Source organism: Pelodiscus sinensis, chromosome 1 (genome assembly GCF_049634645.1).
Source record: "Pelodiscus sinensis isolate JC-2024 chromosome 1, ASM4963464v1, whole genome shotgun sequence".
Lineage (NCBI taxonomy): Eukaryota > Metazoa > Chordata > Testudines > Trionychidae > Pelodiscus > Pelodiscus sinensis.
Window position 1 is genome coordinate 316,080,252 of NC_134711.1, and position 14,477 is coordinate 316,094,728.

A 14,477-nucleotide genomic window follows, 5' to 3' on the forward strand; every position below is an offset into this window, starting at 1 on the left:
AGCCTCCCCTAATAGAGAGTTATGCTCTTACACCTTCGACCTTAGGAATTCTGTCGTGTCTCTCAGGTCAGAGTGCCTTTGCTGCAATAGATTGTAGGATGCAGAACCCATTTCTGTGTCAGTCCGTCATTCCACCATTAAAAAAATACCTCCAGCCATTGTTTGTCTCAAAGGCATTTTGGAGTAGGACCCATCTGTCCTTGTCAGTATCTTCTTCCCCTGATCCTCTTTGCCTCTCTTTTTGTATTTTCACTTGTTTACATCACTTTTGGATTATCGGAACATGGCTTTTAGTGCATTTTAATTTGTTTTTATTCATGTGTATAACTCCTGGAGCAACTGGCTTTGTGGGAAGAGCTCTTCATACATGTCACTTTATCCTTACAGTTTTGACAGGGAAAGTAAAACTCCCAGGATGTGAGGAGACAGAGCTGTATGCAACATCATTTATTTTTTCTTACCATTCACTGAAAGACACCACATTGTTAACTGATGGGCTTTTTTTTTCCAACAAAAAAAAACCAACAACAAACAAAAAAAGATATTTGGATGGGTGGCTGAACATTGTTATTTGTTTTCTGGTTTCTAGTTTAAATCTTGCAGGTCTTTGAGACATCTCAGACACAAGCTGCTCATACATTTTACAAGCTGAAAGTTTAGCACTATAGTTACCAAACACATATAAATCTGTAGGGGAACATTTTAACCTGCCTGGGTACTCATTAATGGATTTTAAAGTAACCATTCTTCTACAAAGGAATTTCACAAGCCAACTACAGAGAGCAAGTGTGGAATTGACCTTCATATGTAGATTTGACACTATTTCCCTCTGCCTGAACAAAGACATTAACTGATGGCCTATTATAAAGCGAGTCTTCCTAGCATTTAATATGTCATTGACATCAAAAGCTAAGTATGGGACACTTCCAGCACCCTCAGATAGCCTCATTAGTATCAGCACTACTATTGACAGGTACATTTTTTTCTTCTCTCTTCTTTTTCTGTTATAAATTCTGATAATCCCCCCTTTTTTTCCCCATACAAGCTCATCTGAAGAAGTGGATTTTTGCCCATGAAAGCTCATGATAATATATATTTTTGTTAGTCTCTAAGGTGTGATGGGTCTACTTGTTGTCATTAAGGCCAGTGAAACTTGAGTAGTCCTGGGTTCAACTCACAGGGAATTTAAGGACTATAAGATGTCAGGCTACATCTACATTGCTGCGGGGATCGATGCTCTGACATTGATCCACCAGCAGTTGATGTAGCGAATCTCATGAATACTGCTGCAGAGTGCTGTCTGGTCAGCCCTATTACTGTACCCCAGAGAGCTCCTGTAGACCCTGCGATAACTTGACCAAAGAGATGTTTACTCCAGCCACCTTATTCCCAACGTAGCTATAGTTATTCCCAATCTAGAAAACACAAGATTGAAAAGTATTAGGAGTAAGGTAACCTAGTTCCCAGCATTCCTGCATCTGTGAGATATTCTCTGGTGTATTCACTCCTGAAACTCACAGCTGCAGCTTTCTGTGACGACAGAAATTCCTTGCCATCTTACAATTTCAAATCCCAAACTGCAGCTCTGATGTCTGAAATAAAGACAGGATAATGAAAAGGTATGGTACAGCAGGTTTGCCAGCCTCTCACTACAGTGTCTGCAGCCTTAGAAAACATTATTAATGTGTGGGAGCAAATGACAAGATGTCATCTCACTTGAAGGTGTAATCTCTACAGTAATGGGATGGGTTTTTTTAAAAAATAACTAGATATAGATTGGCATATTATAGCTACACATTTCTTTATTTTTTAAATTGTGTCTCAGATTCCAACTGAGATTCAACCTTGCAAATTTCTACTAGCCCAATCATCTGTTTCTTTTGATGGGCAAGTAAAATATAATTAGTACTTTTGTCATTATCATCAGTCATCATGAGACAAGGCAGATGGGCCAATTTTGTGTGTGAGCTGGTGCATTTTCAAGAGAATTCGGAAGGAGTTATAGAGAGAGAGATAAGTATGAACAGGAAGAGAGATAATAGATTGGATTTTCAGAAGCACTCAGTGTTGGACTAAATGTGATCCCATTAACATCAATGGCAATTAGCTAATGCTAACCACTTTTGAAAATCTCACACTCTCACTCTCTCTCTCTCTCTCTCTTTCTCTCTCTCATGCAAACATAGTGTCTTGGGTGGACTTCTACAATTGTTGCATTTGAAGCCATAGTAAAATTGTAGAATTCTCCCAGGACTGTCATGTACACACAACATTGGTCAGATTCTGTTCTTAATTGCACTGGTGTGAATTTGGAATAATTTCTTTAAGTCAGTGGAGTGTTTCATGATTTATGCCTGTGCAAGTGGGCTCAGACTGTGGCACTCGGTGTATAATAAAGGCAAGCTGATTCCGTTTATTTTGTAACATTTTCTTAGATACAGAAAACATTCTGTCCTGCCGCCTGGGGGACAGTTTCTCTCTCTGGGCACATTCAGTTTTTGCCTCTGTGCTGAGACTGTCAAGAGGATACTAGCAATTGAGGGTGGTTTGGCTGATACTGATCACTTCTAGGGGCTGAACTGACAGCACCGTACATTTCACATAGGCCTCTAAGCAGCTGTCACATGGGAACAGTTTTCATTCCCTATCAAACTGCTTTATTTGAACTGATGGTTTAGAAGCGAAGGGCTCCATATCCCATTACCCAAGCCTCAAATGTCTAGTCCCTTAATCTGATTTAAGACTCCATCTCAACTGCATGCTAACTACTTTTATTTTTGAATGTAATGCTTCACCAAACCCCCACAGAGCTATCATGCTTTTTCTTTGCATTTCCTTCCCCATCATTGATTATTATCAAGATGCTTGTGATGAACTGTGGTATCACAGAATGTATTGGGGAAGAGAGGAACAGTCCTATGGAAAATAGATGCTTCTGTTTACACATATGCTCAGTTGGCTAACAATACTTAATTCTAGTAATATGCTTAGTAGGTTTTCCTCATGCACGTGACTGCTAATGCTATTTTAATCACAAATTTAGTGTTGGTGAAAAATACAGGATGGACAGCCTGGGAGTGGGAAGAGCTCTGTTGACCCAGAGAATAGCTACAGCACAAGCAGATGCAGGGCACTCTTTCCCTCACAGGCCCATTGTATCCCTTTCCCCACCACTGAGTGTGGGAGGGACCATGCCTGTCATTCAGCTTTCCAGGTGACCATTAGCATGGGAATCCACTGACTTCAATGGAGCTTTGGAATTTTGCAACAGTTAAGGATCTGGGCCTACGTGCCTGCCTTTATTCGCTACCAGCCTAGACTGAATTTGATGGGGTGACCAAATGCGAAGTGAAAAATTCTGTATCCTGTCATCAATCCCCTGAGATTTTTAGTTCTCTAAAAAAAACCCTGCTATTTGGAGCTTCATCTGTTCAATTCAAATATCATTTCAAACAACAAACCATAATCTGAGCGGCTACGTCTACATTGGCCCCTTTTCCGGAAGGGGCATGGTAATTTTTGAAATCGCAATAGGGAAATGCGCGGGGGATTTAAATATCCCCCGCAGCATTTAAATAAAAATGTCCGCCGCTTTTTTCCGGCTTTTAGAAAAGCCGGAAAAGAGCGTCTACACTGGCCCTGATCCTCCGGAAAAAAAGCCCTTTTCCGGAGGATCTTATTCTTACTTCAAAGTAGGAATAAGATCCTCCGGAAAAGGACTTTTTTTCCGGAGGATCGGGGCCAGTGTAGACGCTCTTTTCCGACTTTTCTAAAAGCCGGAAAAAAGCGGCGGACATTTTTATTTAAATGCCGCGGGGGGATATTTAAATCCCCCGCGCATTTCCCTATTGCAATTTCAAAAATTACCATGCCCCTTCCGGAAAAGGGGCCAATGTAGACATAGCCAGCCTGTGTAAATCTGTGTCACTCCATTGAAACTGTAGAGCTTCACGAATGTCTACTAGCAAGGGATCTGACTGCTTGGATATTTCTCATGCGCCCTGCTCTCAAATCTCCCTTTCCTCTCTGCAGATGGCTTGGTGGACTGTATGGACCCAGACTGCTGCCTGCAGCCTTTGTGCCATGTTAACCCACTGTGCCTGGGCTCACCTGACCCCCTGGATATCATACAGGAGACACAAGCCCCCATATCCCAACAGAACTTGCACTCTTTCTATGATCGAATCAAGTTCCTGATTGGCAAGGACAGCACACACATCATCCCAGGAGAGAATCCATTTGATGGAGGGTAAGTGTTTGTGGTCTTTTGAAACAAGAATTAAAACTCAAGTCCTTTGTTCCTTGTCAGAGGTGGAATGGTGAATTCTGTACAGTGAAATACTAATAAAGAAGGGCAGAAAGATGCCGGGGACAAAAATAGGGTCATTACTAAGTCCTGCCCACCTGCCAGTGGGAAGTAGCTATCAGAAGAATGTCATGACTAATAGAAAGCTGCTGAAGATCCTCCCAGGATACACACAGATCAAGAAATTAAAGGGGCAGAGTCCATTTTTCTGTACTGCTAAATCCATATCCTCCCTTCTCAGTTTTTCATTATGCTCTTTCCTTTAATGGCAAGACTCCATCAGCTCCACTAATCTTTGTAGAGTAGTTGAATTAATTTTCCTTATTGGGTCTATGTCCATCTCTCAGCCCTTTTTATCTCTTATCTTACGTTTATCCCAGGGTGCATCCCAAAGGTCAGAATCCTCCTGTGGTTTTCGTGAGACAGCACACAGTTGCCCTCAGAATTAATTCAGAAGCATGTTCTATTTAGATTACATGCCCATGTCCCATATTGGGTGAACACGGTTTCCCCATTCAGAATGTGCTTTCTAGCATCAAGGTCACTTAAGATTCCTTGCAGGGCACTGCTGCGGCAGAGCAAGTGGAAGCCAGAGAATTAGACTCTTCCTTCCTGTGCAAATGGCCCAAGTTGCTTTTTTTCACAAAGCATCCAGTGAGCAATTTCCATGAATCCAGTTTGGTCCATGGGTTGGCCTCCCTTGTTCAAATGAACGTAGCTTTCCAAAACTACTCTGCAACAGTGCCTTAAAAAGGAGCAATCTCAAGTTGTGACAGAGTCAATATCTCTCCCCATCTCAGTTACAGAGAGGAGGAGTTGTAACTAGCACTACAGCCTCAGGCTACATATGACTATTAAAGGACTCCAAAGAGCTCAAAAAGGTCCTACTGTGCAATGAAGGCCACATATTTCTGATGTAACTATTAAAGCAGAACAGAGGTTGGAGGTTTTTAATGCTAAGATATTCATCATCATCACCAGAAGTAGGGAATGGCAAGAATCACTTCAGCAGTTCATGCTCCAAATCAGCAAAGTGAAAGCCTTACTTTGAGCACAGAAATAGATCTGTTGAAGTCATAAGGCATTCATGCTTACAGTAATGCAGTTGCTTAAGTACATTGCTGAACTCTTGATAATTCACTATGTTCTGCAAGCCACTGGAAGAGTTCCAGACATTTCTGATCAAACTTGGTAGTGTCAGAGTTTAAATTCAGTCTCATTAATTATCCCTTATGTTCAGCTTTCCCACAAAAAGTAGACGTGCCATGGAAATGCATTGGAATTATAAACATCTAACTTGGCTTGCTCCTAGGGCCAATTCAGTACTTGCAATTCCACAGCCACCAGAGGCCCTGTTCAAACTGATCCAAGACTATTCTGTGGATCAGGTGACAGAAGGATATTGCCCTTGGTACCCAATGCATGCTACCCTCTGTGACTCACCATCTACAGTGGTTCTGGAAGCTGACCTCAGACGTGAGCCTCATAGAAGTACATCAGTTTCAGTGAATCTGCTTGATATACTGATGTCCATGATTTGACTCTTTGCCAAGTTTCTGCAGAGCCCGAGAAGGCTAACTACAGTGCTTTGGAGTAAAGCCAAGCAATCATTATGTAGCAAACAATGTTATCATTGTCAGTCTTCACAAGACTGTAAATTTTGTAGTTGGATATACTAAGCAGTGCAGACTGTACCTTAGCTGATTCTCAACTGTCTGATACCAGGATTCTTAGTTATTGAAGTAAAAAGTATGTACCAGAACATGGACTAAATTATACCAGTAATTTCATTTTCAAGATGATATTTTGGGGTAGCATTTCTCAAGGCTGAGCTGTCAATCACAAGCCTTATTATAGAGGAATCTGATGTCATATCACGTATAACAATATTTTTAAGGACAGAAAAATTTGTTATATGTAGACCCAACATCCTGTCCATGTTTAATGAGCTTTTCCACTGACAGCTGAAGAACTGTTGGCTTATACCATCCATATATTACAATGCAATTTGTTTCTGTTCTTTAAGAGCCTACTCTGCTTTCAGTAACAAGCAGATATTCAAGGAATTACACATGTTGCTCATTCATATAGTGGTGAAGCTTCTCAATAGCTTACTGATATGATGAAATTCACTCAGGGACTCAGCACAAGATCTGTGTTACTGCTTGAGTGCCACTTAAGCCCTTAAAAACAGGGCTTAAATGGTTCATAGGCTTTATGCCGGCTCTATGTTTAGGAGTGGATTTCACCTTCAAATATGTAAATACCGTACTATTGAAAGATCTGAGCTCAAAAGAGACATCTGCCACCCAGAAGGGTAAGGTTTCATGAATCCCTGCCATATAAAGCTCTTCCTTTGCTAGAATAGGGAATGCAAAGATTTAAATTAATAGGTAGAGCTCTGCAGAGATACAAAATGTTGTATTCTCATTCACATCCATAGCCGCAAAAATTATCTGTGGATATAAAATGGATAACTGCACATTTTCAGAGTTCTAGATAAAATATTTGTGTCCACATCCATATCCACAAAAATGAGGCGGGGATATTCACATCCACAGATGCGAATACCTCTGGCCATAAAGAAGATATCCATGGATTTGCAGGACTCTATTTAAATGACACAGGTTCATAACTTTTTTTTTCATTTCTAACTTTGGAACTAAAACATTTGACTTCCTGTTTAATCTACTGTCAGCATGAAGAGATTTTCAATTACATCAGTTATTTATAACATTTTGTTATTCTTTAAATATCAACACTGGGTGAGTCTCAAAAAATATGACCTGCAGACAAGCCACCTCCAGCTATGACATCACATCTCACAAGGGAAACAGCCTTGGTCTTAGCCTAGGAGCTCTCTAAGGAAAATGCAGATGTGCTGCAGATAATGGTGTTAGTGGCTCAATAGAAGGGTACTTTTTCTTCTGACCAAGTTCCAAACCAGTGCCCATGCCCAGCAATGTATCAGGGACACTGTGACACTGAGCTGTTTATTGCTCAAGCCTTAATCCGGGGGCAGGGCTATCAGGAAGGGAGAGCCAGGGATATATAAAGCCTGCTAGTAAGCAACCAGGGTATGTCTACACTACCCCGCTAGTTCGAACTAGCGGGGTAATTTAGGCATACCGCACTTGCAAATGAAGCCCGGGATTTGAATTTCCCGGGCTTCATTTGCATAAGCCGGGCGCCGCCATTTTTAAATCCCGGCTAGTTCGAACCCCGTGCCACGCGGCTACACGCGGCACAGAGTAGCTAGTTCGGATTAGGCTTCCTAATCCGAACTATCTGTACTCCTCATTCCACGAGGATTAGGAAGCCTAATCCGAACTAGCTACTCCGTGCCGCGTGTAGCCGCGCGGCACGGGGTTCGAACTAGCCGGGATTTAAAAATGGCGGCGCCTGGCTTATGCAAATGAAGCCCGAGAAATTCAAATCCCGGGCTTCATTTGCAAGTGCGGTATGCCTACATTACCCCGCTAGTTCGAACTAGCGGGGTAGTGTAGACATACCCCCAGGGAGCTTAGTGAACAGGAGCAGCTAACATGGAGTTTCATGAGGGAGTTTAGAGGGGGAGTTGGAAGAGGGCTAGATATACTTGGCATTCTTTAAAACTTTTAAACTAAACTAAAATTAAAACTGCCTCATTTAAATAAAAACCCTATAAATCTAATTATCTGTAGGAAAGAATGCAGGCAGAACTCCAGCAGCAGAATGGGGGCTATCCTATTTATTGCACCCAATGTAGCATGTATGATTACCTGCCTGATGGACAGGTGGTGTATGTGTAAATTCAGTGCAAGGAACTCCTGGCCCTCAGAGGCTTTGGAGGCCAGGGCGGCTGAATTGGAGGCGCTAAGAGAGGCAGAGAGGTATGTAGATGAGGCTTTCTGGGACACTGTAGAACTGTCCCACCTACAGTCCCTGTGCTGTTAAGGAGGTTGAAAGGCTCAGGGAAGAACATTCAACTGGAGCAGAGGGAAACAATCCCATAGTTGGGACCCTTCTTCCAGATGATGTTGTGGTATCCTCTCGCACTGAGGATACCTCTCCGGCGGAGGGAACTTCAGTCATTAGGAAAAGGCTAGTGTGAGTAATGGGGGATTTGATAATTAGAAATATAGACAGCTGGGTTTGCAATGAGCAGGAGAACCGTATGGGGACCTGCCTGCCCGGTGCGAAGGTTGAGGATCTCTCAACACATCTAAGTAGACTTATGTGTAGTGCTGGAGAGGAGCTGGTGGTCATGGTACATGTAGGTACCAATTATATAGGAAAGAGTAGGAGAGAGGTTCTAGAGGCCAAATTTAGGCTGCTAGGAAAGAGATTGAAATCTATTACCTCTGTGGTAGTATTCTCTGAAATGCTTCCAGTTCCACACGTAGGGCCAGGTATGCAGGCAGAGCTTCAGAGTCTCAATGTGTGGAAGAGACAATGGTATAGGGAGGAGGGGTTTTGATTTATTAGGAACTGGGGAAGCTTTTGGGAAAGGGGAAACCTAAAGAGGAAGAATGAGCTTCACCTAAACCAAAATGGAACCAGATTGCTGGCACTTAACATTAAAAAGGCTGTAGAGCAGTTTTTAAACCAAGGGCTGGGGGAAAGCTGATAGGTGCGGAGGAGCACATGGATCAGACCGAGACATCTCTTAGGGGAGGGTCTATTAATAGAGATTCCCTATGTTCTAATGAAGAGGAGAGGATAGAAGATGATTTTTAAAATATGGGTAAGATCAGATATGAAACAGTCAAATGAAAAAGAATCTAACACATCAGGAAATGGCAGACGAATAAACAGTGACACATTTTTGAAGTGCTTATACACAAAAGCTAAAGTCTAAATAATAAGATGGGTGAACTAGAGTGCCTCAATTTAAAGGAGAATATTAATATAATAGGCATCACAGAAACTTGGTGGAATGAAGACAATCAATGGGACTCAGTCATACCAGGTTACAAAATATATCGGAAGGACAGAACAGGTCATGCTGATGGGGGAGTGGCTCTGTGTGTAAAAGGCTATTCTTAACTTAGTCCTGAGTGGAGCACAGGATCTGGTCCAAGGGTTAAATATATATAGACCGCTTGGAAATAGTGACCATAACGTAATAGAATTTAACATCCCTGTGGTGGGAAAAACACTTCAGCAGCCCAACACTGTGGCATTTAATTTCAAAAAGGGGAACTACACAAAAATTAGGAGGTTAGTTAAAAAGAAATTAAAAGGTACAGTGACAAAAGTAAAATCCCTACAAGCTGCATGGAAACTTCAGACACTATAATAGAGCCCTAACTTAAATGTATACCCCAAATTTAAAAAAACAGTAAGAGAACCAAAAAAGTACCACCGTGGCTTAACAACAAAGTAAAAGAAACAGTGAGAGATAAAAAGGCATCATTTAAATAGTGGGAGTCAAATCCTAGTGAGGAAAATAGAAAGGAACATAAACTCTATCAAATTAAGTGTAAAAATATTTTTTTAAAAAGCCAAAAAGGAGTTTGAAGAATAGCTAGCCAAAAACTCAAAAAGTGATAGCAAAATGTTTTTAAGTACATCAGAAGCATAAAGCTTGCTAAACAACCAGTAGGGCCTCTGGATGATCAAGATGCCAAAGGAGCACTCAAAGACAATAAAGTCATTGCAGAAAAACTAAATGAATTCTTTGCTTTGGTCTTCACAGCTGAGGATGTTAGGGAGATTCCAAATCTGAGCCATTCTTTTTAGGTGACAAATCTAAGGAATTGTCCCAATTGAGGTGTCATTAGAGGAGGTTTTGGAACAAATTGATAAACTTAACAGTAACAAGTCACTAAGACCGGATGGCATTCAACCCAAGAGTTCTGAAAGAACTCAAATATGAAATCGTGGAACTATTAACTGTTATGTGTTAACTGTTGTGAGTTAACTGTTGTATGTGAACTGTTAAATCACTTTCAGTACCTAATGACCTGGAAGATAACTAATGTGATGCCAATATTTTAAAAGGGCTCTAGACGTGATCCTGGCAATTAGAGACCAGTAAGTCTAATGTCAATACAGGGCACCTTAGTTGAAGCAATTGTAAATAATAAAATTGTCAGACACATAGGGCATGTCTAAACTACATCCTTCTTTCGAAAGAGGGATGTAAATTAGATCAAAATTGCAAATGAAGCTGGGATTTGAATTTCTCGTGCTTCATTTGCATAATGGCGGCTGCGCGTTCTTTTGAAAAAGGGTATTTCAAAAATGAAACCACTGTCTAGACATGGTTCTATTGAAAAAAAACGTTTTCGAAAGATCCTGTACCCCAAAAATGAGGAGCATCTAGACAGTTGTTTCACTTTCGAAATACCCTTTCTCGAAAGAATGCATGGACGCAATTATGCAAATAAAGCTGGGGAAATTCAAATCCTGGCTTCATGTGCAATTTCAATCTGTCTAATTTACATCCCTCTTCCAAAAGAGGGATGTAGTTTAGACATGCCCATAGAGAGATCTTGGAGTCATTGTGGATAGTTCTCTGAAAACATCCACTCAATGTGCAACAGCAGTCAAAGAAGCTAACAAAATGTTGGGAATCATTAAAAAGGGATAGAGAATATTTTATTGCCACTATATAAAACCATGGTATGCCCCCATCTTACAGATGTGGTCGTCTCCTCTCAAAAAAGAGATATTGGTATTGGAAAAGGTTAAGAGACGGGCAACAAAAATGATTAGCGGTTTGCAACAGGTCTCATATGAAGAGATTAAAAAAACTGGGACTTTTCATCTTAGAAAAGAGGAGACTAAGGGGGGATATGATAGAGGTCTAGAAAATTATGACTGGTGTGGAAAAAATGAATAAGGTAAAGTTATTTACTTGTTCCCATAACATAAGAACTAGGGGTCACCAAATGAAATTAATAGGTAGCAGGTTTAAAACAAACAAAAGGAAGTTTTTATTCATGCAGTGCACAGTCAACCTATGGAACTCCTTGCTAGAGGAGGTTGTGAAGACCAGGACTTTAACAGGGTTCAAGAAAGAGCTAGATAAATTCATGGAGGTTAGGTTCATCAATGGCTATTAGCCAGGATGTGTAGGAATGGTGTCCCTAGCCTCTGTCAGAGGCTGGGAATGAGTGATGGGAGAGGGATCACTTGAAGATTCCCTGTTGTGTTCTCTCCCTCTGGGGCATTGGTATTGGCCATGTCAGCAGACAGGATACTGGGCTAGATGGACGACCCAGTATGGCTGTTCTTATGTTCTTCAGCACTCGGAAGAAATCATTCTGTCTGCCTTCCTTTGTCCTCCGTGGAGGCCACCAGCCATTGTGCCTGCCCTCCCTCTAATGCAGCAGCCACAATTTAGCCCTCACTGTCTATTTATTGCTTGAGTTTGTATGTAATGCTGTTGTTAGAAGGGAGGTGTTTACCATCCCTGGTGGGACCATATCAACACAGTACGTTTGCATTTCCTACATGGCCTGTGTGGAAGTGGCAGCAGAATGAAATATATGATGGAATATATACAGTATATCCCTGGGGCTTTATAGAGATGCAGCTTAGCTACCTTTTAGAAAGAACAGCAGCACAGATCATCTAATGGAGTACAAATAAATGAATATCTCATGACAGCTAGCCTATGAGTGAATTTATTATTGAATTACACTCTAGCTTTTTAAGAACAAGCCGAGCTGACAAGCCACCTCATCACCACAAAAGGGGGAGAGAAAAAAATATAGTGATAAATGACGCTGATAGATAAAGGTAAAGACTGTGTCTCCTGCAAAATACCAGCAATTATATAGTATTCCTGTCTGGATTTAAAAAACACTGTCCATATTGAAATGAGTGTTTATGATGATAAGGCAAGTAGCTAAATTAAATTCTGAATGCGCAGAATGTCTTTTTGCATCATTTTGATGAACAGATAACAAGTACTCTTCTGCCACTTGATCATTCTTGTATTGATTTCAAAACCACTTACCCTTGCTGTTTGCTTTGTATCTTTAAGCCGTTCTTAGTTGTCCGTCACCATAAGCAGCTGCACAAGATGCACTGATGTCAGGTTGTTGACTTTCAAGTGGGACACCTGATACTCTTGTTCTCTCTTGAGGGACAGCGTCAGACAGTAGTCTAAATTCATGGCCTGCGGAGTCTTTTATGTCAATTGTCAGCATAGGACTAAGCTACCTCTGGCAGCCAGGCAGAGAACTGACTTTTTTCTAGAGTGTGTTTTAAAAAGAATGCATGGTGTTTTGAAAGAGTATCTGTGTTTGACCCCCTGATGGTTTATGCTACAGCTATCATGTGAAGCCATGATACTGTGCTATCAGTATAATTAACTTTCCGTGAACCCACTATAATTATATGGGCAACTGGAAACAAAGAAAAGAGCTATAGAGTAGAGCTCAGTGTTGTGTGAGTGCCCTTATGACAATTGGCCTCTGGCACTAGCTACAAAGAGTCTTTTCCCTCCTTCACTTCTAGAGCCAGTACACAGGTAAGGAAGGTTTAATGGTTTAAAATTCCCACTGGAAATCAGATTTCTTGGTTCTCTTTCCAACCCTGCTACTGATTCCTGGTGTAACTGAGAGCTAATCATGTCACTTCTCTATGCCTACGTTTCTCCATCTATACTATAAGGAAAACAATATGTACCTACTCTAGAGGAGTGTTTGAGGACATGTTAGGAAATTATTATAAAAGCATTCTGAGTTCTTGAGATACAAGGTACAGTACTTTATAAATGCAACAGTTTGGTATTTTATAATATATTGTAAGTATGTATGATTTTGGGTTTGTTTGTTTTTGTTTTACTTTGAACAATCAAATCATATCTCATCCATTATCTAGCACCACAGCCGATCAGCTGATCCTAGTGAGAGATCACGGAAAGGTTGGAGGAGATAATACTGTCCAAAGCTTGTGGTTAATACCCTTTCAGTTCAGTTCTAAGGGATTTAAAATGAAGATCTACATAGCGCTTTCATAGTACCCTTGAGAGGAGGGATTTGTTTACTTTTTCCATGTCTCCCTGTGTCAGATTGCAGACAGCTGCCCAGAAAAAACATGTAGACCTTTCCTTTCCTATGACAAAATGTGTATTTTGGGGAAGGAGGGTACTTAATACAGGAGAGCTATTCTGAGGTAAAACCACAGTGAAAACAAGACACTTTAGTTTTATTCTGAGGTAACTGGCTTTGCCTTCACTGTGTTTTCACTATGGAATAGCTTACATGGGTTAGTTACCTTGTGGTAAAAAATCCATTTTTATAGCAGTCAGGATAAAACCTGACACAGGAGCCTGAAACTAAAGTGATCAGTGCAGTCCTGAAGATTACAGTCTTAGTTAGTCATGGCAACTCCACACTGCTTTCTGTGGTTTTGGCTTTAATGTGAAGTATTGCATTTAGTCTGCTTTGCCTCTGGAAGAGCTTGACATGGACACACAACATAATGATGATGCAGTGATGCATTCTCTACCTGGCTTCTACTGAGGTAAGTTTAACCAGAGATGGATGCTATATAGAGGATTGTGAGATTCTGCTAATGATCTCCCTCACGTCAGCTGATCCAGCCCATAGCTTTAGCTTGGCTCCAAAAGGACTATGACTTGTCAGGGCTGGGTATGGTGGTCTGTAGTAAATAGTGCACCTGTGATGGAACTATGAAATACATCCACTTCTGGGGTGAAACACAGAAACTTTTAACAGGCACAACAACTCTATTGTACAATTTAGGACAGGGTTTGAAGAAGAATACCTTATCTACTTGAACTATATTATTATCATTCATAGGTTTGAATAAATCTTGCTATAGATCTATTAGGGTGTGTCTACATTGCACCCTTACCTCAAAATAAGCCACACACTTTGAGCTATGCAAATTGCATAGCTTATTTCAAGGTAATTTCAAAATAAAGCACTATTCTGACAAGTCTCTTAACCCTTGTGGAATGAGGGTTATAGGGATACCAGAATAGTGCAGCCGTTATTTCAAAATATATTTTAAAAAAACGGGTGCGTTTAAAGACTAGACACTTCCAGTGTCCCAAAATAGAACCAGTGTCTAGACATAGCCTTAGTGTGTTTAGTAAAGGTCATATTACATATTATTCATCATAATGATCATTTCCTAGCTCTAGCTTTGAGATTGAGAAGACATTTTTATGTTTTAAACAAACAAATAAAAACCACAAGAGGTT

General features: G+C 40.8%; 1 protein-coding gene across 8 annotated transcripts in view; it reads left to right on the forward strand.

Annotated features, from left to right (window-relative positions):
- The window catches only part of TENM4 (teneurin transmembrane protein 4), an 858,468-nt gene that overhangs the window by 726,642 nt on the left and 117,349 nt on the right, over positions 1-14,477 (forward strand). For all 8 annotated transcript variants that reach the window (XM_075919469.1, XM_075919465.1, XM_075919468.1 and 5 more), the window contains one exon: positions 4,033-4,249. In XM_075919469.1, the coding sequence (XP_075775584.1) occupies positions 4,033-4,249 (217 nt within the window). The remainder of the gene's footprint in view (positions 1-4,032; positions 4,250-14,477) is intronic.